We start from the raw sequence: 27,740 nt of genomic DNA, 5'->3' as shown, positions 1-27,740 counted from the left end.
CTGCCGCTCCGCCATTGCAGCTGCCACGAGCTGCTGGACAGACTGCTGCCGCCCAGCCAGAGTTGGAGCAGTCAGCGGCCGGCCACTCCAAGGCCAGAGCTGGTGCAGGCCGACCCCCAAGGGCATCTGCCGTCTCGCCATCTGCCCCTCAGCAGCCTTCCCCCAGCCTTGCTGCAGCCACTGGGCTCCCATTGAGGAGGAGCTGCAGGGCGGGCAGGGCCCAGGCAAGGATACGCAAGGCATCGCCCTCGCAGGGCAAAAAGTAGAGGCATGCACAAATGCCTGGTGCTTGTTGTAAGGCCGACACTGGTGCAGTTGTTTTTGTGTAAGGCCGAGATTGGTGTCTTTATTTCTTTATGTAAGGCCGAGACTGGTGTCTTTATTTCTTTATGTAAGGCCGAGACTGGTGTCTTTCTTTCTTTTTGTAAGGCCGAGACTGGTAGTTTTGTGTTTTTGGAGGGGGCTTCTCCACATGAGCATGTAATGTGGGAAGGGCAGAGGTTTTCAATAAATTATTGTTGTTAAATTGCAGTGTGCATGGTTTTTTGGTTAAGTCCTGGTTGCCCTGCTCGGCTGAGGGCTTGTGGAGCGGCTACATTCATCTGCTGACATTGGCACAAGCCAGTCCCTGAGAGGGGGCCTAGAACCGACGTTCAATAAGCCGGCGACGGGTGGCCCTTGCACTTTGTGCCTCCCAACTGTGCTGGTCCTCCTCCTCCTCCTCCTCCTCCTCCTCAGGTGGTCCTCCAATCTGTGGTGGCAGTGGCTGAGTCCTGCGGATAGCCAGGTTGTGCAGCATGCAGCAAGCGACCACGAAATGGGAGACTCGCTCCGGCGAATACTGTAGGGCTCCACCGGAACGGTCCAGACAGTGGAACCGTTGCTTCAGGACACCGATTGTTTGTTTGATGATGTTCCTGGTCGCTTGATGGCTCTCGTTGTATCTCTCTTCAGCAGGGGTGCTGGGCGCACGGAGCGGGGTCATCAGCCAGGTACACAAAGGATAGCCTTTGTCCCCGATAAGCCATCCGCGTGGGTGAGGCTGGGCCTGGAACATGTCTGCCACAGAAGTCTGTTGCAGGATGAAGGCATCGTGGCTGCTGCCTGGAAAGCGGGCATTGACAGCTAGGATGAGCTGCCTGTGGTCACACACCAGCTGGATGTTCAGCGAATGGTAGCCCTTCCGGTTGCGGTAATCCTCGGCATTCTCCAGAGGTGCCCGCAAAGCCACATGCGTGCAGTCAATGGCGCCCTGCACCATGGGGAAGCCCGCGAATGCTGCAAAGCCCATTGCACGCTGTTGCTGCTTGGCAAGGGCCATGGAGAAGGAGATGAACTGACGTCTCCTTTTGAAAAGGGCATTGGTCACCTGGCGGATGCAGCAATGCACAGCGAACTGGGAGATGTTGGCAATGTCCCCAGTAGCGGATTGGAAGGAGCCGGTGGCATAGAAGTTGAGAGCCACCGTCACCTTCACTGCCACCGACAGAGACGTCCTGCTCCTCAGCTGTGGCTGCAGATCACCGCCAAGCAGGTGGCAGATCTCTGTGACCACGTCCCTTCTGAATCGCAGCCTCCGAACACACTACTCCTCAGACATGTTGAGATAGGAGAACTGCTGGCGGTATACCCTGGGTGGGTAAGGCCTCCTTTGCCGACGCCTGTTGCCCCCTCTCCGTCTAGCCAGGGCTGCCACTCTCTCACGGCGTCTGTGAGCCCTTTGGATGTAATTGAGAAAGCCTGCGTTGACACCCATTGCAGCCCCCATAATATGCTGGCAAACAATGAGATGTCAATGAAGGCAAAGACTACTGGAAATCTGTGGCCTGAAGCCAGAAGTACCTGTCCGAGTGTTGGGCCAAAGCAGAAAGCTATCTACCTTGGTCTCTCTCCAAAGATCCGTTTCGCAAGAGGGAGTGCTGCGAAATGGCAGCCTTTTATATTGCAGGAGGAGTGCCCTTTAATTTGCGCCCCCCGCGCCCCGCATCGGCTGAGCACCGTTCCACTTAACAGTCGCTAGGGCCGCCAGGCGCACAATGGGGCGTTGCCACTGAAGTTCCGGTTGGGGGCGCACAAAGGGCGTTGCACGAGGAAATGACGTCATGATCTGCGCGCGCAGCTGAGCGCGCGCAAAGACTTTGCGCCGCCGCTAAATCTCTAGTGAAGTTGGGGCGAGGCGCAGTTCTCGCTGCGCCCGGGCGCTACCCGCCTAGCGCCCGACATCTACTCCTCCTAAGGCGCTAACGGCTGGCGCAACCAACTGAATTTCTAGGCCTATGTATCTTCAAAACTTCCTTAGGAACTAAAAATCCATTAAAACAGCAGAAATCATTAGTAACACTGTCATTATTAACTTTAAATAAAAATTCTTATCAGGGAAGACAGCATTTTAGATTGCAAAAACCCAGTAAATTACATCATATTTCTCTTTATTCTTTCTTCAGATGCCTTTTCAAATGACTGTAAAAATACTGAAAATAACTGGAGAAAAATTAGTTTTCACATTTAAATAAATCAAACCATACTGCTTTGGAAAATTCACGATAGCAACTGCAACTCCAAGGTTAAATCTTAGACTGAAACTTAATCTTTTGTTAAACAAACTTGTTGTTTTTCTCAGTTTTTCCACACCAGCTTAACTTAAATTGTAGCTCAAAGTTTTTTTTTCAATTCTGGGTGTACAATCTTATTTGCATATTCTTAAAACTTCCAAAATCCAAGACAAGACTACAAAGGGTTAAATGACTTTTAGCTCTATGTACAGAGAAGTGGGTGGAGCTAAAACAAACATAAAGACAGACTTTCAGACAAAAGGAATGCTGTAACTTCTTAAACATTTATAGAAGCTTTGTAAAAAGACATTAACATTCACACTGAAAACAAAAAAAACCTGTAGAAGAGCAGAAAAGGGACATGATCTTCCCTTTTTTCCTTTATTCCATCATAACTATTTTATCCTGTTTCCCATAAGCCAATTTCCAATTTCTGATGTTTTCTACTGAATCTCATTCTGTACTGATTACTGCCACTGGGAATCTAGAAGAGTAGGGTGGGTGTCTCCCGAACCACCGGGACACACGCGAGGGTGACTGAGTTGAGTTTGCAAGTCAAGAGTCAGTCACCAGCTGTCATCCGGTTTTCTAACCAGCCAAACTGGGGAGTTAGTCATGAACATGCCTTTGCAAACAACACCATGCTTTAACAATAACTCGATAGTGGCTCGAATATACGGTATACTCTCGGCTGGGTAAGAGTACTGCTTCACGGGAACATGTATCGGTCCGTTAATTTCATCAGGGGCGGTCATGCTTCCGCAATCATGTTTATGGGTTGCGAATACGCCCAGCACTGACTATAGCTGACCCTGTACCTCTGCGTCATTGGATTTAATTGTGAATACACCGGAGTAGGGGGTCCGTTTTTAAGGTTCCACCAGATACAATTGTTGGCATAATCAATTACTGCTCGATAACTTTTGAGCACATCACTTACCAGTAGTCCCTGCCCATTATGCATGGCCATATAGATGGGAGACCAGACCGTGACTTGAACCCCGTCATGTCCAGCTTCAAGGGAAGGGATCCTTGTATAGTTGTCTGGGTTGAATTGTCAAAGCCCGATAAAACTTGGGGCATGCCCTTCGTAGGGTTGGGGTGGGGGTCGTGAATGATGGTGGCTGAGGAGTCGGAGTCAACTAACATTAATTGTTGACGGCCTTCAGGATCAACAGTGCGGGCTACCAGTCTCCCTCCACTATCATATTGGAGAGGGGAAGTCATCTCTCCCTGAGAGGCCTGCAGGAATCATAGGGGAGGGGGAAGATCTGCCATTGGCTCAAGTTGTTGATGCACCGCAGCAACCAGCTGAGTCCCCTGACCAATCTGCATGGCCCCTATTGCTGCCTCCATTCTCTCTAGTCGCTGCTCGATCAAGTCGGGACCGGTCTGTCTCAGAGGAGTGCGGCATTGATGGTCATAGTGCCCTAGGTGGTTGCAAAGATAGCAGTTTACCAGGGCACTCTTCTCTGGCGCGGGGATTTTAGATGGCCCTGATCCCTGGTCTGGCAGCGGGTCCTTGACGGCCACTACTTTAACTTTAGTGGGTGCTCTAGGGATATTGGCACGGATCTGCTCCCAAGCAGTCCCGGAATGGTTGCTCAGTTGTTCCCAGGGTGTGTCTTTGCAGACGTAAATGCCCAGCACACTATGGACTAATGGTTGGAGGCCATTCAAAAAGAGGGTTTTGAAGCACGGGTAGTTAAAGTAGTCCCCTCTGCCATCCCTAGTGCGCTGGAAAATGTCATGGAGCTTATGTACGAAGGCATTTGGGCTTTCGGTAGGGTCCTGCTTGGTACTAGCCAGGAGCTGGAGGAAGTCAATGCCCTCCTCCCCTAGTGTCCATCTTGATATCCTGTATCGTGCTCCCACCCAGAATTTCCTCATTCACCTCTTGTTTTAATTTTTAGGAATATGCAGCTAGGAGGATCTGTTTAAGATCGACCCCTTCTAGTTCTGGATGAGTGGCCTTAAAAATCCTCCACCACTGCCTGAGGTCAAGGGGGCTGGTGTTCATGTCCACCATCCCTAGGTCATCCTTTAGTGCCCTGACCTCAACAGAGGTAAGGGGCCTATGCATGGTCACGTTGGTGGTTTCCAGCTCGTCACTAGTGGTCAAGGAGGGTTGGCTGCTGCCCGGCTCTTGGTCAGTCTGGCGCTTAGGCTGGCATGCAGCATTGGCTCGGGTGACCACACCCACTGGTATCGTCCTATTCGCCTAGCCATCCTTGTATGCTGGAGGAGAAACAGAGGGGGTGGGGTCTTCAACTATGTTGTCCCAACAAGGGCCGGGATATCTCGGTTTGATTTTGGAGACAGCATCCACCACTGTTCGCTGTTGGCCGCTCTGTGCTTGAAGCTGTCAGATTTTTCCTAAACATGGGGCGTGGTCTGCTTCGGGGGAGGCAATGGTTTGGCGCCAGTCTAACTACCTCAAAGCCCCCCTTGCAGACTCACCTAGCCTGGTATTCTCTGCCTGTAACTCGATATTTCATTCTAATATTTGTTCCAGCTGTTTATAATGTGCCTGGTCATGCCCCTTCTGTTCCCACCGCAACTGATTGTGCAGGACGGCAATGTTTTCCCGCCAACCTTCGCTTTCTTTCTGTAGCTTATCTGCCTGTTCTTTTAACCTTTTGGGGGAAAAATTTGGTTGATTAGTGCCTCCCATTAGCGCCCTAAGAGGGCACTAACGGGGCGCAAAGTAACTAGCACCCAGGCGCAGCGATGTTTGCGCCGTTCGTGAAATTGACCAGACATTTTGCAGCGCCGATAAACACTACCGCCACGATCTCCTGCGCCCGCAGATCGTGACGTCAGTTGAACATGCAACGCCCCAGTAGCGCCCTGGACCAGATATTGAGTGGCACCCCCTGCCTTTCCGCCTGCCGTTAGCAATGACAGATAGAGGGAAATGTTTCCAGTCAGGAAGGGACGGGGGAGTGCTATTTAAAGGCGACCGCGTCCTGCCTTTTTTTGTCGGCAACATTTTTGCACCACGCATTCTGAGAGAGAGAGAGAGACTCCTGGAGAGATTCAATGCTGTGTGAAGGAGTTTTGGGTACTGACCAGCACTTTGCAGGTTCATTTTGATTTGACCTTCCTTGCATCGATTTAGAAGAGACTGTGGGGGCTGCACTCTGAACTCTTTCCCTGGGTCTCTCCATTGTTCTTTCCAGCAGAATTGATGTACAGGTCTCTCCAGGCCGAGATTCAAGGCTGCAATGAGCAGGGCATGGCTGGAGAGCAAGATCGACCCTCCCCTTTAAGAACTGGCCGGCGCCAGTGTGTCTGTGTTCCACTGCTGACTGACATCACATGAGCTTCGCCAGCGCTCTGAGGTAGCACCTTGCTCCTCAGCGTTAGCGCCTTTAGAGAAGTGTGTAGCACCTGATTTACCGCTGAAATCACCTCCAGGGGTGATAGCGGGCAGGTTTGCAGTCGGAGGCGATAATTAGTGCCAGGCGCTGAACTTTGTGCCTGGCCGATAATTGTACCCCAAACGGGACGATACCGAATTTCTCCCCCTTTGTTTTTTTTGTTCAACTGCAAGGCACACAAGTGTGCTCAGTAGGCTAACTTATCTCGACCTTTTTTCAGCTTAAGCTTGCGTTTCTGGACATCCTCAGAGAGTCTGTCAAGAATGCAATTGTAGTTCCTGTCACACTCCTCTAGAATTTTTAGGATGTTTGTGGCCTCAGACGTGCCGGTTTTCTCTGTCAAGCTATCTATCAACTGTTCCCGGTGATATGCCACCGCCATTGTATCACTGGTTTCACTTATTTGACATGCTCCCTCTAACTCTCTTAGAGAGTTCCCTACCCAGTCTAAGTATCGATCAAGCGCGGTCAACCAAGTCTTCCTGGCTCTCACAACATCGAGGGCCGTATGACTCCCGCTTTGTTCTGACACCACTGTAAGATTTGGATCACAGGCCGCACGCAGATTATCCAAAGAGCCTTAGGAGTCATTGGTCGCTTTATTAAGGAGTAGCAGTTTAAGTTAAGTGCAACACGCAATCAAGATAGAAATAGTAGGCGTACGACCTTAACAAACAGCTGGTATCGGTCCCGATCGGAGAAACGGCTGGCGTGCGTGAACAGCTCTTCCTTTCCCTTCACCGTCTGTGCTAAAAGCTCTTTAGATATCTTTTACTTTCTTTTTAGGGGTGGGCCTAGGGTAGATTATCAAAGATACAGTCAACAACCTTTCTGGCACACAAACAGCAGACAGTTAATCTGGAAACAAGGTCACCGATACGGTGCAGAATGATGTAACATCCGCAGGGAACCAAGAACATAAGCAAATTCTAAGGGCTCGATTTTAACAGCCCTGAGGAGGTGGGTATGGAGACATGTCAGCTGGTAAAATTGGGAAAAATGGCTTCAGACACCCAACCCATCTCCATCCCGCCCCCACGCAATATTCCTGAGTGTCTGTTCAGCTGCTCCCAAACTGACCCAACTCCAACCGGTGGGGCAGGTAGTTAAGGCAGTTAAGAGCCTGTTAACTGCCTTGATAATCCTATTTTGACAGAGTGTAGGGGGGCATCTTTTCTGTGGTTTATGGTAATTTACCTGGTCAGCGGCCTTTGCCTGCACTGTGACCAATTCCAATCTTTTACCTGGTTTACGGTAATTTACCTGGTCAGACAGCTTTTGCAGTGCACTGTAAACCAATTTCCAAACAGCGGTTTCAAATCGCTAAACCCACCCTTCCAGTTCTGACTGAAGGACTTATAATTAATGATATATTAAATGGACAACTGGTCTGGATGTGAGAAAATCAACTTTTATTAAACTAAAGAAAACTACACCACACGATTTTAATAATCACTGTACAATTGCTTAAATGGGGGAAGACAGACGGCAAAAAACGAGGGATAAATGGCTACAATGTTAATTACACAATCTTAGCAATTTCCCCTAAATTACCACCCCCCTTTCACTCCTTACTAGATTGCCTTGCTGAGGAGTCAGAAACCTGCTCACCTGTGGTCCAAGGAAGTAAGAGCGAGATAGCTTCTCAGGAGCTATCTTTATATCCTGCCAGCTCCTGCTGTTTTGCGCTGAAAGGGTCTGTGTGCAAAATTCGCACCCAAAGTTTGAATACACAAGAGAAAGACCATGATTGGCTGACTCAAATGAAGCTTGGAGTGGTATGAATGTGTCTACGTTCTGGGGCCGAAATGTTCCCGCCCACACCCGGAGCTCCCTGGGCTGAACAAAAGGGAGTAATGGGTGATTCAAAACTCATCCATACTGATCTGTCCCCTATCAAAGTCTTTTCTGGAGTTTCGTTGTGTCTCAATGTGTGTAAGGGCTTTTCAATGGGCTGGATTGCTATGTAAACAGAGCCCTTTGTTCTGCAGTTTAGTCTCAAGTGGTTTAATCCCTTATGTCAATAAACAAACATCGATTGCCAGCAGAGACGAGAAACTCCCTTTGATGGGCAGGTCTGACGGCCACTGTATGATCCTCCCACTTACACAGACACATTACAAGCTGTACAAGCTGCTTTTGTCCTGGCCATTTTAACCCCTGTGTGATTTACACAGTTCAAACTCAAAAGTACAATTTTTTATTAATAAAATGTACTGTCTTAGAGTGTGTGAATTTTTCCATGAAGTTCCTCGATTCCGGTGCTGTCCATGCGCTGTCCATCTCAACGCAGCCTTTTTCAGTTCTGGGTATGCTTTTTAAAACATTTTCCAACCCAGGGACAATTCACATCACACAATTCTTCGTCCACGATGTGGACCAATATTTTTCTGATCTTCAGGGATTTAGGGGATTTTGCGAACCCCTACAAGAGGTTTCCCATTTTCGTGCCTCTGGCTCCTGTTTCCTGTCGTGCCAGAAACAGTCCTGCTGCAAGGAGATGAGTTGGTGGAGGACATGATCTGTAGTCATTATTGGTGCAGAACTTTAAAAGCACTCCTGTAACATGGCTGGCATTCAAACTTTGTTGTTGGAGATTTGGGACTGGTCAAGCTGACACACATCTGCTGTTTGAACTGATTGGAATAATTTCAGGCCACTTTGAGTGTGCGCTTGCAAGCTTCTTGCCTCAGCTGAAATCTACAACAATGGGATGGGAACCACTTACATCCTCTCATCCTGGTCGTCCGATTCGGAGGAAGAGCAGCGTGGCTTAGTGCTGCAGGATGAACAAGTGGCTCAGCACACAGCCTCCTTGGAGGAAGATGAAGAGGAAGATGAAGAGGATGATGAAGAGGATGAGGAGGAGGATGGGGAGTGATGCCTTGCAGGGTCGGATGTGGCCAATTCAGCAGCAGGCAACCACATTGATGGCCGTCAGGCAAGGGATGCACTCATCCATGCCAGATTTGCGTAAGCTTACACTTCAATCACAGGTGGCTGGCACATGGAAATTAATATAAATTTGACATTCTCAAAACCCCAGGCATCATCTGTCCAATAAACGATGGTTTGCGCTCAGTGTCACCACCAACATGCTACATGGAAATCGCCCTGAGTCCTCACTCTTGAACTTCCATTTCCCAGAACACAGAGGCTACACTTTAGGTGATTTCAGCAGATCATTAAACCTTTTTCCACACTGAACCCATGTGCGTCTGCACACAGACCTCGAGCTCACCTCCTCAGCAATTTGCAGCCAAGCTGCCTTGGTTTGCTGAGGCAGCCTCCTCCTTCCGTTTCCAGGGAAGAGGAGCTCCTGACGTCCTCTAACTCTCTCAACAAGAGCATGGAGAGAGCCCTCATTGAACCTGGGTGCAGCCTTAGTTATTGGGGCTGCCATTCCTGCAGCTCCCAGCACCATTAAGAGAAAAAAGCATTAATATTACTAAGCAAATGATTGGAACACATCTGGCATCTTTTTTATTTCATAGTCAGATAATAGATTGATATATAAAAAAATAAATATCTTTCTCAAATAATATGAACAGCAATTTCATTAATTAAATTTTGCTCAGAACAGATGCTGTCAACTCCCCTTTCTAGATAATACAGCACCAATCCATCCCATTGACATTTTTCAAAAAGGGGACATGGCCCCTTTAAACTTTCACCCAAACAACGCGTCATCAGACGTGAGAAATTGACAGCCTCCAAGGAATTACCTGGAGGGATCCGCATGTCGGCCGTAACGAGGCCAATCAAGGCAAAATAGTAACTGACGGGAGGCAGCAGCCGGGAGCGGTTTGGAAAGCCTCCGAGCAGCGGACCCGCACTCAAGCCGCCTCCATTAGTAAAATCATGGCCTAAGTGTCTATCCAGTTATTCTAACACCAGTCCGAAGAGACTTTTTTGTCTCAAGGTATTTCCTCCAATTCACAATTTCTTACAGCCCTTACACAAGTCTCTGTCTAAGAACTTCTTCCAAAACAAGCACAAGATTGGCAGTTTGTAGACAGCTTCCTCAGTTCAGCCAAAAACTGATTAAGAGAGTTATCGTTCTATTTTCTCTAGTGGAATTTGAAATGTTCAGCAACAACCAGAGGTTTTTGACTGACATGTTCTTTCTTCCATATTGTTGATTCATCAAATGTTTTTGACTTGGTTTAATTGTGAATTCTATGTTTCTCATTACACTGTAGAGTAAACTTACTCATCCCGTGTCCCCAATGGGGAGCCACAGTTAAAGGTATTTGGGTCAGAGAATCACACTATAGTGTTGTAACCCTATCGCTCACCTGCATTCCCTTTAAGCATGGGTCCTCCCTCCCCCACCCCCTGGGATTGTGGGATTTGCAAATTTGCCTTGATCTGTTTGATTCCCATGAACAGACAGGAGCATTTTTTTTAGCAGCATCTGTGATTTCATTTGCCACAAAATATTATTCCTGTCTTTTGACGCACTCAGCCAAGCGACAACCTCCTGGATATTCCTCAGTCTTTCCATATGTTGCCTTTCTGATTCAAATATGTATCTTTACTAACCCCACAGCACTTCAAATTTTCCTTTTTTGAAAAAAGATATCTTTGTCACTACTTTTTAATGCTTTTATAATTATTTTACTGAGAAGACATCCAAAACAGATTCTCCAAGCAGCAATTTATCTTCTAGATTGCCAAAATGGCATTCAAGACTAGCACTAAAGGCACAAAATTGGTCTCCAAGAAAGACCAATAGAACTCAATGTGCCCCCAGCGACATGAGTATAATTTGGTTAAATATCTTTTTAATTCAATCACTTTATCAAATGATGCAAGATTGGCAAACTTAACTAGTTAAAACAAGAGGCAATTGGAAAGGTCCTTGTAACAGTGTGGATCGTTTGCTTGTAGAGCAACAATTAACATAATTACTGCCATTTTCCATAAATTATTAAATGTATTTGTAATGCTTTACCACTCAATGGCTAAAACAGTAATTAAGTCAATTATTAAGGAGTGAACCTAATTAGCTTGTTATTTTCCACATGAAATACCCTTGTACTCCATTTATGCTACAAGTGTACTGTAGTAAATGTAATCCTTAGATTGCAAGCAAGTTTGGAGAAACTCATTTGTTCAGCTCATGGACTATGACAAAGATATCAATAATTTTACAGTTTTATTATTTCTTTTCCTTATTGTTTTATTTGACCTATTGTAATGTTGACTTTAATTTGACTCTTTTCTATCTAGTCCACCTCTATTCTACCTCCAATCTGCTTATTCTAATCCTTGTACTTAATATTTAAAGGCTCAAATAGTTTACTTAATTCTATCTCCTTCCTCTCACTAACCACTTTGGAGTTTTAGCATTGCTTTTGTAAAAAAGTTTTCATTGATTAAAATAGTCATGAAGAGGATGTTTTCCTCTTTCTAAGTTTAATAACTGTAGTTCTCTTTAGGGTTTAACAGTCAACATAGTGACTCTTATTTTCCTACAGGAAGTATAAATGCATTAACATGATTCTCAAGCAGCTAATTTGTCACTTACTAGGTATAACTGATGGAAAGTTTGTAAAATAGTAAAACAGACATGTGATGGCCCCGTGGAGGTAGAGGAAATGCAGATTCACCTAAAAGGCTCAGTCTTCCCAAAAAAGGATGTCTTAGGTCTAAAAGAAATTGGGACTGATGTTCCTCCCTGCCCGTTCCTCTGCCTGGGTGCTAGTCAGATGGAATGCACCACTCCCTGGATATTCACAGTCAAGTCATTTAAATTGGCTAGTTGTTCCCCTGGTGCAACCCACCACCTGGCAGGCTCTTGCATCTGAAAGTGGGGAAGGAGAGTCTGCTGATGCCACCGGCCTGAGAGGCATATATAGTTACCTCCTACCCACACAGTCTTAGAGTACTTTGATCCTACCCTGCACCCCAACATGCCCAAAAATGGACATGCCCGAATTTCTACGCCATGTTGTGAAGTCAGTGGACGGCAAGGTAAGTGGCTGTGCCTGTGCTCCCTTCCGAAAGGCTTAATGAAAAGAAAGTTGAAAGATTAACTTCAGAAAGGCTTCGTCTATGCGCAATCTAAAATTTGAAACAAGCAGGAGTGAAAGCGAATGTAATTTTCCCCTTTATTGATGAGATAGCTCATAGTTCTGGTTTACTTTCCCTGTATGATTTGTCACAGGAATGAGGTAGTTATACAATGTCTTCATTTTTACACTTGTCTGCTTTCTTCCTTGACTTGCTTTTCATTCAGGCTCTCAACAATCTAGAGAACATGGTGTTTGGAATGGGGTTTGAGTCGAGCTTTTTCCCTGAAGGTGAAAATGAGAAACACACAAGTCACTCAGCTCTTGCTACATTAATTTGTGTAAAGATGGTTTCTGAATAATTGCAGTGGAGTTCTGGATGTAGCAAAATTAATCTATTATAAAGAAGTTTGTAATGAAAAAAAATTATGATATATTAATCAGAAAATAGCTTGAGAAAAAGGGGGAGGGGGCAGAGAAATCCAGCCTTGTCAATATGAAGAAGAGAAAGATCAGTCTGTCAATGTGGGTGGAGGAGCGAGAAGACAGCTTTGTTAATATGGGAGGAAGAAAGCAAGAAGAGAGAGTACTGACTTATCAGTGTGGGAAGGGGAGAGAGGAAGGAGAGAGAGAAAAGCCTTGTTCACATGAGGGGACAGGGACAAGATGAAGATAAAAAAACAAAAACAGAAAATGTTCAAAATATGCAGTGGGTCAGTCAGCCTCTATAGAGAGAAAAGATTTTTTGCAGAATGCAAAACAAGATGGAAGGGAGGGGAAAAAAATAATTACAATCATGGAGAGGAAATTTATGGGTTAAATGGCCTGCAACCTGCTTAAAAGAGCAGGGGATAGTTTGATGATATTAAAGATTGCCTCAGTGAAGTAGTGAAAAGTTATTAAAAAAAACTAAGTATGCAAATAGCTGAAATGGTAAGAGGCAAGAAATGGGAGAAATTGGAGATTAAAAACCCACAAAGCATGCAGATGTAGGCCAAAAATGAAAATTCAATGCTGGAAACACACAGTAAGTATTGCCGTCCTGCAAGGTGTAAAAAAGGCCAACACCAAGAGCATAAACCTCGGAGAGCATAAACCTCGCCTGACCAACTGTGTTCTGACAAAGGTTCTGCACTTGAAAAGTTAAGCTACCTTCCCTCCCCCAGCCCCAGACAATGACAGGCCAATCCTTGCATAATGAAAATGGGGGATATAGGTAAGGTCTGAGGTTACTAACACCAACGTCAGAACAGAGGGCTACACAGTGCCTAGGAGAGGGAGAGGAGGCAGGAAGGAGAGAGATAGCAGCGTTGTCAATATGTGTGCCTGAGAGGAAGGGCTATGAGAGATCAAGCTTCTCAGTGTGGAAAGCCAATGTGGCATCAATATGAATTTGCCCCTCTAGAAGGGCACTATACCTGGAGCCATGACTGCATTGATACAACATCACTGTTGACTCTGGAAGGCAGAATCAAATTGCAGACAGCCTGGGAATGAAGCTCATGGTTATCTACATGACAGGCAGGCCCTCCACTAGATCATCTTCATTTTCTTTTATTTTTCAACTGCTTTATAGTCAACATTCCTTTTGTAACATCTTCTTCTCCTGCCAATTTTCTCCCCTCTTCTTCGCTCCTGAAGGTATTGATTCCTTTGGGGGTATAGGTTCCATGGGCTCCAGGTCATTATTCTTGTATAAGCCTTGTCACTGAGTGTTGACAGGCTATTCAGCTGCGGGGGCATCAATGCTGAGCCTGACCCTGTCCTGAGTTTGGCTGATTTGGCCCTCCCTAATCCAGCAGCACTGAGGCTAATTGTACTGCTCCTACTGCCTTCTCTGCTGAGACCAGCTAGTTCAGCCCAGACCAAGGATTACAGCTAGCACATGCCTTTTTGGTATGACTCTGCAACGTATTGGATAAACTCGGTGAGCCATTGGGCGAGCCTTTGGTTGACACTTCTGCTGTTAGCTTGGTGGACTGGGATGTTAGCGTGTGCAATTCAACAAATGTGCTGTATATTAAATAGGTGTCTATTTTCAGGACATTACTGTAATGTGTTGTCATTCTGAGTATTATAATGCTACAGCTGAATAAACATTTGGCACTGAATCTCATACAGCTTAATCTTAAATTTTTATCTGATAACAGACATGTGGAATAATGCTGATCTCATCTCAAGCGTAAAAGAATTGAACATTATTTCTCAGTTAAATGTCAGGATTTGACTGTCAGCAATGTGTTCTTCAAGTAGACACTCATTTTTCCATTTTCTCCCCAGTTTTGTCATGTTTTGTCCTTGCACTTTATACATCTTACCAAGTGCATCCTGTGTCATGTACTTCATGGTAGGTAACTTTTTGTTGCTATCTATCAGTCGATTCCTGTCAGGCAGCTGTGTGTGTATCCATTCTGTGTGACATGTTAACCATCTATACTGCAAATACCACTTTGTACTACAGAAACAATGTTCAGTTGTTTGAATTGGAATTCCTGCATATGCATACATGGAAATACATGAATGGAACAAGAAAAACTTCTAATAACATAAGAACATAAGAAGTAGGAGCAGGAGTAGGCCATACGGCCCCTCGGGCCTGCTCCGCCATTCAATAGGATCATGGCTGATCCGAACCTAGACTCACATCCACTTCCCTGCCCTCTCCCCGTAACCCCTACTTCCCTTATCAGCTAGGAAACTGTCTATCTCCGTTTTTAATTTATTTAATGTCGCAGCTTCCACAGCTCTCTGAGGTAGCAAATTCCATAGATTTACTACCCTCTGAGTGAAGAAGTTTCTCCTCATCTCAGTTTTGAAAGGGCAGCCCCTTATTCTAAGATTATGCCCCCTAGTTCTAGTCTCACCCTTCAGTGGAAACATCCTCACCGCATCCACCCGATCAAGCCCCCTCACAATCTTATATGTTTCGATAAGATCGTCTCTCATTCTTCTGAATTCCAATGCGTAGAGGCCCAACCTACTCAACCTTTCCTCATAAGTCAACCCCCTCATCTCCGGAATCAACCGAGTGAACCTTCTCTGAACTGCCTCGAGAGCAAGTATATCTTTTCTTAAATATGGAAACCAAAACTGTACGCAGTATTCCAGGTGTGGCCTCACCAGTACCCTGTATAACTGAAGCAAGATTTCCCTGCTTTTATACTCCATCCCCCTTGCAATAAAAGCCAAGATTCCATTGGCCTTCCTGATCACCTGCTGTACCTGCATACTAACCTTCTGTGTTTCATGCACCAGGACCCCCAGATCCCTTTGTACTGTAGCACTTTGCAGTTTCTCTCCATTTAGATAATAATTTGCTCTTTGATTTTTTCTGCCAAAGTGCATAACCTCACACTTTCCAACATTATATTCCATCTGCCAAATTTCTGCCCACTCACTTAGCCTGTCTATGTCCTTTTGCAGGTTTTTTATGTCCTCCTCACTCACTGCTTTCCCTCCCATCTTTGTATCGTCGGCAAACTTGGATATGTTGCACATGGTCCCTTCCTCCAAATCATTAATATAGATTGTAAAGAGTGGGGGTCCCAGCACTGACCCCTGCGGAACACCACTTTTACAAACATTGTAGGGGGTTTTGGTTTGGGGTTTGTGTCTGGCTAGTTAGTCGTGTCTGAGCTGCTCCAGCCCCGTGCGGTTCGAATCGCTTCCCCCTTTTTAGTTCTGAGCACCGGACTTATTTACGAGTAGTGATATAGACAAACGAGACCAGTGGTTTGGTGCAAGAAAACCAATGTTTATTAAAATAGAGAAATAATTATTATACCGAGAAAATCACTATGGATGCAACACAATTACACTTAGCGGGGGAGGAGAAACGGACACATCGAGGGAAAATGACTAAAATGACAATTTTAGCAATCCCCTTAACTCCCACCCTTTACACCTATCTAGATTGTCTTGTGATGGGCCAGAAAATTGATGCTCACCAGTCTAAGATGTTGGAATGCCTGCTCCGTGCCCCGTTGCCTGCCGATGTCTTTAGGGTTTTCACTGCCCAAAACAGAGATACCCCAGTGATTTAAATGTAACTGCGGGTATCCTGCTTCCCTGGATGGGCTCTTCATCGATGATCCTCTTGATGGTAAGACAGGGCACCGGAGTCGAGGCGGGAGAGAGAGAGAGAGAGATGGCTTCCCGAGGGACTAGTTATACTCCTCCTGGGAGTCCTTATCTCCCGCCAGATCAGCTTGTTCCTTTGCCTGACCTGGACGTGTTGAAGCTTATACAAAGGAAACCGATCTGGGCCCATCGACCTGGATTGCCAGATAATCGATTTTTGAACATCTCATAAGTGTTTCCCTTTGTCCCACTGGTTTCGTGATGGGGCCATTCCAGCTTGAATGCCCCGTTGATCGTTTGCAAACAGTGCTGATTGTCCTCTAACAAAGGTCTGAACGCAGCTATTACATATTGATTGACTGTGCAAACGGCCTTGATGGGTTTTAATCAGAGGCCCGAATGCCACTGGTTTGCTTCTCATGCATAAATGCAGAAGGTTTGTCTGCCTTCTAATTTCTGGAAAGTTCCTCCTTTGTCAGCCCAAACTGAAACTTACAGGCCTTGGCCATGAGGTTGACCGCAGCCATCTTGTTGAGCCCTGGAGCCCTGGATTTTAAACTCAGTCCAGCCAGGATTTCTCCAATAAGCCAAAAGTAAATCTTCGGGGGAGACATGACATTTGCGAATCCTTTCAGTCCCTACTAGGATACTGAAACTTGCTTGAAGTGTCCAATCAAGGTGCGCAAATTTCTGCCCCCCCACAAACAACCTTCCCCTATATTTATCTATCCACGATCCCTCGACACATATGTTCCCCTTACTTAGAGAAAACCGCAGTGCACAACAGGCATCTATCAATAGAAACAATGACTATCTGTTACAATAGTCCAAGCACGGAGGGGTCCAACACCCCTGCATGACTTGGGACATCATAAAACTTTAGTACAACACACAATCTTTGATAAAATTAAACATGAGGCCAAAAACATATTTATTAAAAATAACGAGCGGAAGGAACGAGCTTTATTAAAAATAACAAACGGATCTGCCATCACTCGGCAGTGATATGACACAAAGCTCACACGGGTGTTTCTTCTTCCACTCGGGCATACTGGTCCTTCCACAACCCTTTTGCTTTAAATTCTACCCCGGGACCCTTTCTCCTACACTGGACACAAACCAGGTAGAGGACGATCCTTAGCTGACAGACTACCAAGATGTGGGACGCCATTCGAATCCAGGGGGGGACCTGTATACTTTCAAAAATGTCCCACCAGGGCGGGGTCGTAATATCTAAAATGTCGGCCCCTATCTGTACAGTCTTCTGTTCCAAAGTGTAGAAGTGCTTTTGTGATACTAGAACGGCTTTTAATAATTTGGAAAGGTGCTCTGGGAGAGGGGGAATTGGGTAACCGAAGTGGGCGACATATTTCTGGAGGTGAGTGAAATTCTCCTCCACAGTGAGGTGAACAGTGGATGGTTCAGGAATGGGGACAATTTGTATCTGTGCCACTTGAACTTCTGCCTCGGGTTTGAAGCAGAAGCTGCTGTCACTCACCGCGCACCAGCTGTGCTGTCCATGCTGGTAGTGAGACGCTCCTGTGGTGACGCAATACGTCCCACCTCCTATATATGCTACCTGTGAGGGAACATGGCCTTGTGCCATGGCTTCCATGGTACAATTTATAGGTTTCGCGTCAGCAGCTCTGAACCCGCATTGTGGTTTCGAATAGGCATTCAAGTGCTGGGGACACAGGATGATGTGTGCTCCCCGGCTACAGCACCCCGAGAGGTCAGTACCCATCATAGCGTGCTCCCACTTTATGACATAGGGCGGGACCGCTGCAAAACGAATGTGTGCACCCCCTTGAATAATTCCAATGTTCCCCACCCTGTATACCGGTGTGGGTCGGGCCATCCCGCCCATGACCAGCATTCTTACAATTATCCCCATAATTGGTAAAATTCTCCTCTGCATCCCGTTCGCCGCTCCCATCGATCGCTATCGATGCTGTGTCTCTGGAGCACCCATAGAGGTGGGAATCCTCCACGTCACCTCTCCTTCTGGAGCTCAGTCCTATCAGGGCGAATAGGATTACGCCCCCCTTCATTCCATAAATTTTCCTGTAACAGATATAGAAGCACACAGCCAAGTTCCCTAGAGATTCGTTGGTTTGGGTGAAGCATGGTCGGGTCTTGCGACCTTGACTCAAATGTACACACTCTGAGCAGATTACTTAAAACTAACCATCACCTTAATTAGAATTAAATTAAACACCTTAAACTTAACACTATATAAACTTAAAATTAAACTACCTAAACTATACACATCCGCCGCCCGGAGACGGGCGGCCAGCCTAATCCCTGTTTGGGCTGTTGCAGGCTGCTCCCTACGGCGTGGCTGCACTGATCTCCACTTCTGGTCCCTCGCGGCTTATGGCTGCTGGCTGGAGACCTCTGTCTTTCAGCTTCTCCCTGACATGGGAGGCCGCCCTTTTTAACTGAAGAGCCGGTGACCATAATTTTCTGGGCTGGGGTGGCCGAGGGGACCTTCTAGGGAGGGCTATGGGTGGGGTTTTCTTGGCGGGTGGACCTTTGGCTCGGACCGCAGCCTTTGCTAGCGCGGTCTGTGGGTTTTCCATGACCGCTGGCTGGGGGTCCTCTCCCTCAGGTTTCACCTCTCCCAAACTTGGGCTGAGGGCAGGTAACCTTTCGCCGCCTGTTGCAGCAGGCTGTGAGTCTCCGCCCCCAGGTTCCAAACCTGGATCGGGGGCGGGATTCTCGCGCTCGGACTCCTCCCCATCTGAATCCCAGAGGATTGGGGGAGTGTCCTGAATGGTGGGCGGAATGGCTCCTCCCCTGACACAAGCCACAGCGCCTGCCTGTGCAGCCTGTGAGCTTGTACCAGCTGCGGGCTGAGGATCTCTATCCTCAGACCTTGTCCCAACTGGCTGCTCTTTCTTTTCGGGTTTAACCAACTTACATTGTTTAATATAACTAGCAGCCTGCCAGTAATCCTGTTCTAAATTCTTTCTCCTTAGCAGGGCGGCCTTAAAGGTGGAATCTTGGGCTTGGACCTGCTTTTGGTCCGGGGCCAAAGCTACCCCCTGTGTGCCTCCCTTGTCCCGGATTGCTGCTACCAGGCCTGCTCTACAGGGGTCCCAGAACTCTCCTTCCCTGTCCCCCTGCTTGGCCACCTCGTTGGTCTTGTGGTTACCCTCTCACGTGGTATGGAGGGATCCTAAACTTATGGCCAAAGGTTTTGACCTTTCCCCAGCCTACTCGTCCCCTGTGGATCCCATTAAGCTAAATGGGACCTTGTTAGACCGGGGTGAATTGGTCAGGTCTTCTGAATGGACCACCGTGCTGGAAGCTCCAGTGTCCACCGAATATCTCCCCTGCACCGTCTTCACCCCCATCTTAACATAGGGCCTGCTCCCCTCAGCATTTTCGCGGCGACACAGGACGACAGGCTGCGCTGGCTCTAGTCATTGCTGGGAGTGGGATGGGACAGACGGAGTTAAAGCACTGGTGGTGGCTGCTATTTTCCCCTGGCTGGCCAGGAGGAGAGATCGTAGGGACTGTAAAAATGACTCGATCGCAGCGCGAGCAATTTCCATCTCTGCCTTTTGGGCTGGGGCTGATGAATTCTTCCCCTTATTCTCCTTCCAGGGGTTCTTACAATCCTTGTGCCAGTGGCCCTCCTTCCCGCACCCGTAACAATTTAACTTAGTCTGGGAGGGACGGTTCCCCTCCTGGTGCCACTCTTTCTTATTCTGGCCCCCAGGTTTAACCTCATGGACTTTCCCCTTGGGTTGGGGCATCTCGATACCCCTTGTATTTTTAAATGCTATCGTGAGCTGGTGGATCACCGTTTCCTCGGTGGTCTGGGGGCTACTGGGGTCAAACCAGGCCGCAGCCTGGGCTCGGATTCAGGGCAGGCAGTTTGTCATTAGACAACGGAGCCAGTGGGTCAATTGGACTTGGTTCAGTAATGTCCGCGCTGGCATTCCCGGGCATGCGCTCCAGTAGACTTGCCACAGCCTGCCTGCGAACGCCTGCGGGGACTCCCCTGGAAGCTGTACAGTTTTTTCCACCCGGGCGAACGGACTAACGTCATTGAGTCCCATGGCTGCCAATATCTCGTTCCTCAAATCCTCATAATCTTTCTGCCCCTTTTTACATTCATCAGATAGGGTCTGGAGGAGATTACTCCCCAGAGAAAACAGCAGCATCTTAGCTTGCTCTGCGTCATCGCAGTCATTGACGCACGCTGCCTGTTCTATCTCCCTGAAGTGCAGAGAGGGGTCTCCCTTTTCGGTGAGCTTGGGGATGTGACTAACCATGGCCCTGAGCTGTTGGGTGCCATGCGGCACCACAAACTGATTTTGGATGGCCCCTGGGTCCTCGTCATCAACGGGCGGGCCGTACCTCCATTGTCGGAGGGATACACCGGTCCTGGCCCCGGCCTATCTAGCAGGGCCTGCTGTGTTTCCCCTCCCACCTCACCCTCCACCTCCCCTTGCTGCCAGCACTCCTGAAAACTCGGAGCTATGGGTGGCGGTCGTGGGACCTCTGATTCCCTAGCCAACTTTGTTCTGGGTGCTGCCTGTGGGACGGTTCTGTTTGGGTTGCCAGTAAAGTCCGACTGGCCCACCTTTGGGCTGATGAGGCATACCATGCCCTTTGCCCTCGATAAGGCCATGCCCAAGCTTTCTATCTCCTCCCTACAGGGCCCGTGATCTGCCTCCTCGAACCCCCGGTCGCAGGCTAGCTTGTATGCTGCCTTTACCTCCCTTACTTTCTCCTCCTGCTCTTTTAATTTTTGGTTGAGGTCACAAATCGTGTCCTGCAGCCTTATCTCACTGCCCCTCGCCTCTCTGACCTGGTATTCCAAGTGCTCCATCTTGCGCCTTGCGCTGGCTTTACTTTCAGCGGTCTCGTATTCCAGGCGCTATACCCTTGCCTAGTGTTCCCATTGCACCTCGAAGGCACGGGCCTCCAGGCACTCTACCTTTGCCTGGTGTTCCCGTTGCACTCCGAGGGCCCGGGCCTCCAGGCATTCTACATTTGCCTGGTGTTCCTTGGCCATCTGCGCTCTTTCTTGGCTTAATGCCTGAAGCGCCACTAGCACCTTCTCTTCCGCTGCAACCTTATCCTGCATTTCTAGGGCCAATTTCTTGAGCTTGGCAGCCTGTGCTGCTACAACACTGTCCAGCACTAGGACTTGTTTCTTCTAACACATTAACCAGACTGCCTTTTCAATTGCCCTCTTATGCTGTTCACTCGCCGTCCACTGGGCGGCGGCGTCTATGGGATGCTTGGCCTTTAACATAGCGTCCACCCATTTCTTGGCAATATTAACCTTTCTACACACATAAATGGACAACCTCTCTTCCATTGCGGTTTCTCCCTCCGCACCACTGTCTGTTATATCGCATACTGTCGCCGATGCTCCTACCTGGCTCGCCATTTCTGTAGGGGGTTTTGGTTTAGGGTTTGTGTCTGGCCAGTCAGTCATGTCTGAGCTGCTCCAGCCCCGTGCGGTTCGAATCGCTTCCCCCTTTTTAGTTCTGAGCACCGGACTTATTTACGAGTAGCAATATAAACAAACCAGACCAGTGGTTTGGTGCAAGAAAACCAATGTTTATTAAAATAGAGAAATAATTATTATACAGAGAAAATCACTATGGATGCAACACAATTACACTTAGCGGGGGAGGAGAAACGGACACATCGAGGGAAAATGACTAAAATGACAATTTTAGCAATCCCCTTAACTCCCACCCTTTACACCTATCTAGATTGTCTTGTGATGGGCCAGAAAATTGATGCTCACCAGTCTAAGATGTTGGAATGCCTGCTCCGTGTCCCGTTGCCTGCCGATGTCTTTAGGGTTTTCACCGCCCAAAACAGAGATACCCCAGTGATTTAAATGTAACTGCGGGTATCCTGCTTCCCTTGGACGGGCTCTTCGTCGATGATCCTCTTGATGGTAAGACAGGGCACCGGAGTCGAGGCGGGAGAGAGAGAGAGAGAGATGGCTTCCCGAGGGACTAGTTATACCCCTCCTGGGAGTCCTTATCTCCCGCCAGATCAGCTTGTTCCTTTGTCTGACCTGGATGTGTTGAAGCTTATACAAAGGAAACCGATCTGGGCCCATCGACCTGGATTGCCAGATAATCGATTTTTGAACATCTCATAAGTGTTTCCCTTTGTCCCACTGGTTTCGTGATGGGGCCATTCCAGCTTGAATGCCCCGTTGATCGTTTGCAAACAGTGCTGATTGTCCTCTAACAAAGGTCTGAACGCAGCTATTACATATTGATTGACTGTGCAAACGGCCTTGATGGGTTTTAATCAGAGGCCCGAATGCCACTGGTTTGCTTCTCATGCATAAATGCAGAAGGTTTGTCTACCTTCTAATTTCTGGAAAGTTCCTCCTTTGTCAGCCGAAACTGAAACTTACAGGCCTTGGCCATGAGGTTGACCACAGCCATCTTGTTGAGCCCTGGAGCCCTGGATTTTAAACTCAGTCCAGCCAGGATTTCTCCAATAAGCCAAAAGTAAATCTTCGGGGAAGACATGAAATTTACGAATCCTTTAAACATCCCTTAATGCAGATTTTTTAAAAGCTTTACAAAAAACAGCTCCATTCTATTTTTGCCTAGTTTCAGTGACTTTTATTTCTTACCCTTTGTTTTCCATGCATGTTCATGCATGAAGCCTTTCTTCCCCTTAGGTGGGTTGCTCTTACACAAACCACCAGCAACCAGCCACCACCAGTGGCTTTGGTGTTGAGCTGCCAGGAAACATGCAGGAGGGGCCAGGTGGAGACCTTGGGGCTGGTTTTAACCTGGCCAAATTGGTGGGAACGCGGTGATAACGGCCTCAAAATGGGGTCGGTGCACTTAATGACTCACTAATGCTGACAACAACAACTTGCATTTATATAGCACCTTTAACGTAAAATGCACCAAGGCGCTTCACAGGGGTATTATCAAACAACATTTGACACCGAGCCACATAAAGAGATATTAGGACAGGTGACCAAAAGTTTGGTCGAAGATGTAGGTTTTAGGGACTGACTTATAAGAGGAGAGAGAGGTGGAAACGTTTAGGGAGGGAATTCCAGAGCTTAGGGCCTTGGCAGCTAAAGCGACGGCTGCCAACGAGGGAGCGATACAAATCGAGGATGCGCAAGTGGCCATAATTGGAGGAGCGCAGAGATCTCGGAGGGTTGTAGGGCTGGAGGAGGTTACAGAGATAGGGAGGGGCAAGCCTATGGAGGGATTTGAACACGAAGGTGAGAATTTTAAAATCGAGGTGTTGCCACACCAGCAGCCACTGTGGGTCACCAAGCATAGGGGTGATGGCTGAAGAGGACTTGATGCAAGTTAGGATACTGGCTGCAGAGTTTTGGATGAGCGGAGGGTGGTAGGCAGGAGGCCAGCCAGGGAAGCATCGGAATAGTCGAGTCTGGAGGTAACAAAGGCGTGGATGACGGTCTGGCCACCGGCATTTGTAAATGAGCATACCACTGGGTAGCCGAAGTGTATGCATGTTTCAGGCAGTAGGTCCTTTTAATATGCACATTGGGTTCTGTAATGTACATAAATGGAGTTTCCACAGCTCTTCTGGTGAAGTTATGGTGGCAGAGCGGGACCAGCTCTGAGGAAACTTCCTCCCTAGTTCTACTGTGAGCACTGTATTAAATACCAGTACTGGTGTGAGCATTAGATTAAAATGCCAATACCGGAGCAGTATATTAAATACATGACTGATGTGGACACTATATTAAATACCAGGATGTGTAGGGGCAATATTAATAAATGTGAGTGAACATCAGTTATACTTCTCATATTCAGAGTATTTCACTAATTTATAATTATTCATATCTCTGACATATTTAATGATAAAAGCACAATTGTCATAACCAGAGGGAAAAAAATCGGTAGCATCAAGTTATAGTGGGGATATCTGACTTAATTGTAGCTTTGGTCCATCAGAGATTCTGCAGACTGAAAATAAACAATGACATTTAACAAGGGAATGTGGACTGGAATAGGCATGTACAAATATACACTGGTGTTATTTCCTCCTGTAACTCAGTTATCCAGTTACTTATTTATCAGCCCATCAAACCTCTTATGAGTTTAATAATAAACATCAATTGACAGGTGTCAATGATGAAAAAAAGAGAGAAATATTAAGAAAGTGATGTAATGGTGCTTAAATTTTGTACTGACTGTTGTTAGATTGGAAGCTTTGTTCTGAAAATTTTTAATATGGATACTTTTTTTGAAAACAAACTATCAGTCACTAAACCTGCAGCTCTACTGCAGCTATCTGTCTCAGACCAACATTTGTGGATTGTGATGCCATTTGCAGACTGGAGTTCTACTGCTGACTGTGTATGATTCCGATCATGCTGAGCTCACCCACAAAGGAGCTGTGTGCGTAGAAGTCCTCTCAGAGGATGACTAATTAATGTTAGGAGCGAATAGGCAGTAGCATCTATTTTCTTGTAACAAAGATTTTGTACAAATTTGTAAAGTTCCAGTTGGACTGCATGGAAACTTTTAAAATGCTTTTTTGCACTGAGCTGGTGTTCTACCGCTAGCTGTGCAAACTTGGACAAATAGGAGATGACCTCCTAGAGAGGACCCCATACCCTGTTAGTGTGTGCAGGCATAAGGTTGGGAACTGACTGTCAAGGTATACTTTTGAATTTTATTGCAATACTTCTGCTTTCACATTGTGTGTTTCTTTCACATTGATGCTAAAGTGGCAGTGTAATTGCAGACCAATTTTCACTTGAAATACTTGAACTCTTTTGTCTGGGCTGATAGAGTGATATTGGGTGTGCACCAAAACAAATACAATTACAAGTACCCAACCCCTGAGGAGGAGGGCCCCACGAGTGAGCATCTCAGTAAAGCATGCGTGTAATATTAAATGATAATTTGGTTGTCATCATCAATAAGGCAGATAATGTCCTGTGGTGCCCACAGCTCGCAGAAGACTTGGAGAAAACTGGTGGAGACCATGTGATTGTGCTCCATGGCCACCCAGATGCATACTAGGGCATAGAATAGCAGTGAGCAGTCGGGGAAACCTTTTCCCCATGATCGTATGTGGTCGGTGGATTTTGCCAGGCCCAGCAGCAGACCCACTAAGATGTCCTCTGACCTACTCAACCCTCTGTGCAGCGAGTGACCAAAGATAATGGCAAAAACAGTAGCCAGAAGTTGAGGAACAACTCTTTCAGGGTAATGGAAAAGGAGCTGCAACCTCTGGCACTGTACTTACTTAGGGAAAATGGATTTATCTTTGCTGCAAAATGAGAGCACGGACATCAGAGAAGTGGCTCAAATATAAGTTTGATGCCACTTTTTTATTTTCATTCGTTCATGGGATGTGGGTGTCGCTGACAAGGCCGCCACTTATTGCCTATCCTTAATTGCCCTTGAGAAGGTGGCAGTGAGCCGCCACCTTGAAAAGTAGAGGGCAGTTAAGAGTCAACCACATTGCTGTGGGTTTGGAGTCACATATAGGCCAGACCAGGTAAAGACGGCAGATTTCCTCCCCTAAAGGACATTAGTGAACCAGGTACGGTAGCATAGTAGTTATAGAAACATAGAAACATAGAAGATAGGAGCAGGAGTAGGCCATTCGGCCCCTCGAGCCTGCTCCGCCATTCAATGAGATCATGGCTGATCATCCAAATTCAGTACCCTGTTCCTACCTTCTCTCCATATCCCTTGATCCCTTTAGCCTTAAGAAATATATCCAACTCCTTCTTGAATATATTTAATGTATTGGCCTCTACTGCCTTCTTTGGTAGAGAATTCCACAGGTTCACCACTCTCTGGGTGAAGAAATTCCTCCTCATCTCTGTCCTAAAAGGCTTACCCCTTATCCTTAGACTGTGACCACTGGTTTTGGACTCCCCGACCATCGGGAACATTCTTCCAGCATCTAGTCTGTCTAGTCCTGTTAGAATTTTATAAGTTTCAATGAGATCCCCTCTCATTCTTCTAAACTCCAGCGAGTACAAGCCCAATCGACCCAATCTCTCCTCATACGTCATTTCTGCCATCCCAGGTATCAGCCTGGTGAATCTTCGCTGCACTCCTTACATGGCAAGAACATCCTTCCTCAGATTTGGCGACCAAAACTGCACACAGTACTCAAGATGTGGTCTCACCAAGGCCCTGTACAACTGCAGCAAGACATCCTTGTTCCTGTACTCAAACCCTCTCGCTACGAAGGCCAACATACCATTTGCCTTCTTAACCGCCTGCTGCACCTGCATGCTTACTTTCAGCGACTGGTGCACAAGGACGCCCAGATCTTGTTGCACTTCCCCTTCTCCCAATCTATTGCCATTCAGATAATAATCTGCCTTCCTGTTTTTGAAACCAAAGTGGAACCTCGCATTTATCCACGTTATATTGCATCTGCCATGCTTCTGCCCAATCACCCAACCTGTCCAAATCATACTGGAGTTTCTCGGCATCCTCCTCACAGCATACACGCCCACCCAACTTTGTGTCGTTACTGGACTAGTGGCTGGGGAATTTAAATTCAGTTAATTAAACCTGGAAAGAAAGCTAATATCAGTAATGGTGACCATGAACCTACCGGATTGTTGTTAAAAACCTATCTGGTTCACTAATGTCCTTTAGGGAAGGAAATCTGCATTCCTTACCTGGTCTAGCCTATGTGTGACTCCAGACCCATGTGGTTGACTCTCATTTGCATATTACTTGTCCATTAAGCTTGCCACAGAAATATAAGTCTAATAATTAATAGTGTAAGGACCCTTTTAACATAGTGATAATAGTTAATGACTGCAATCAACCTCTCTGGCCCAGAAAGTGAACAATTTAAACTGTGAAGTCTCATTCTTTCAGATTGTTGTTGGAGATTTAAAAATGTCAAATTTATTTATTTTTTCTTACTTTTCCTTTCTGTTCTTTTTCTCTTTATCTCTTAACCCAATATTTCTTTCCCTCTCTCTTTATTTTTCTTTCTGTACCTGCTTTGACATGGAATTCACCCACTCTAATTCACCCTCCTTCTCAGTCCTTTCTGTTTATTTCTCAATCCTTAAATCCCATTGGTTAAAGAGATACTCCGTTGGTCCCGCTGTTCACCAAGGTCCCAGATGCCCCGTTACCCTCACCACACTGTTCTCAGCTTACACTTCCAGCAATTAAAAGACCAAACATTTTTGAGCTGAAGGACGCAGAAAAAGTCTAACTAAGGGGGCATGCTATGAGATGCCCTGCTGCTGAAAATTCTGGCCTATTGTCTTTTTCTAAAGCATACAAATGCTGATATGGTGATTAATCCTGCATTTAATAATGTTACAAAAATATATATATGGCTCAAGGTGTGATAGACAGACCTAATGCGAAAAGCCCTTGTAATATTTCATAGCTTCATTATAGGATTTGCAATCTAGTCCATAGATTAAAATGGTTAAAATTCCTCAGCAGGAATCTGTAGTGTATCACTGTAGCTTTAAGTAAGAGATGACAGATCCATTCCTTTTTAAAATGTGACACAACTGAGAAAGACTAGCAAATCCAAGCAAATCAGTCAAAGTTGGTGCAAAAGTATGCTATCCAGGACATTCAGAGTTCACAGAGGATTACTGAGAAAGTAAAACAGATTATGTAATGGATTTGTACCATGAAATGCATAGTTCAACAGGTGTACTGGAATATTCCTGTAGTCTAATAGTGAGTTAATGATGT

At 46.6% G+C, this 27,740-nt stretch overlaps 1 protein-coding gene across 1 annotated transcript in view; it reads left to right on the top strand.

Annotated features, from left to right (window-relative positions):
• LOC147124474 (dolichyl-diphosphooligosaccharide--protein glycosyltransferase subunit KCP2-like) overlaps positions 1–27,740 on the top strand; it is a 309,998-nt gene that overhangs the window by 46,062 nt on the left and 236,196 nt on the right. Inside the window, exons 3-4 of the mRNA XM_085977713.1 lie at positions 12,180–12,243; positions 14,233–14,299. Coding sequence (XP_085833839.1) covers positions 12,180–12,243; positions 14,233–14,299 — 131 coding nt within the window. The remainder of the gene's footprint in view (positions 1–12,179; positions 12,244–14,232; positions 14,300–27,740) is intronic.

Source organism: Somniosus microcephalus, chromosome 1 (genome assembly GCF_052327205.1).
Source record: "Somniosus microcephalus isolate GS21.2 chromosome 1, FLI_Smic_1.0, whole genome shotgun sequence".
In the NCBI taxonomy this organism is placed as follows: domain Eukaryota; kingdom Metazoa; phylum Chordata; class Chondrichthyes; order Squaliformes; family Somniosidae; genus Somniosus; species Somniosus microcephalus.
The sequence above is the reverse complement of the archived record's forward strand: the minus strand, read 5'-3'. Positions and strand labels throughout refer to the sequence as shown.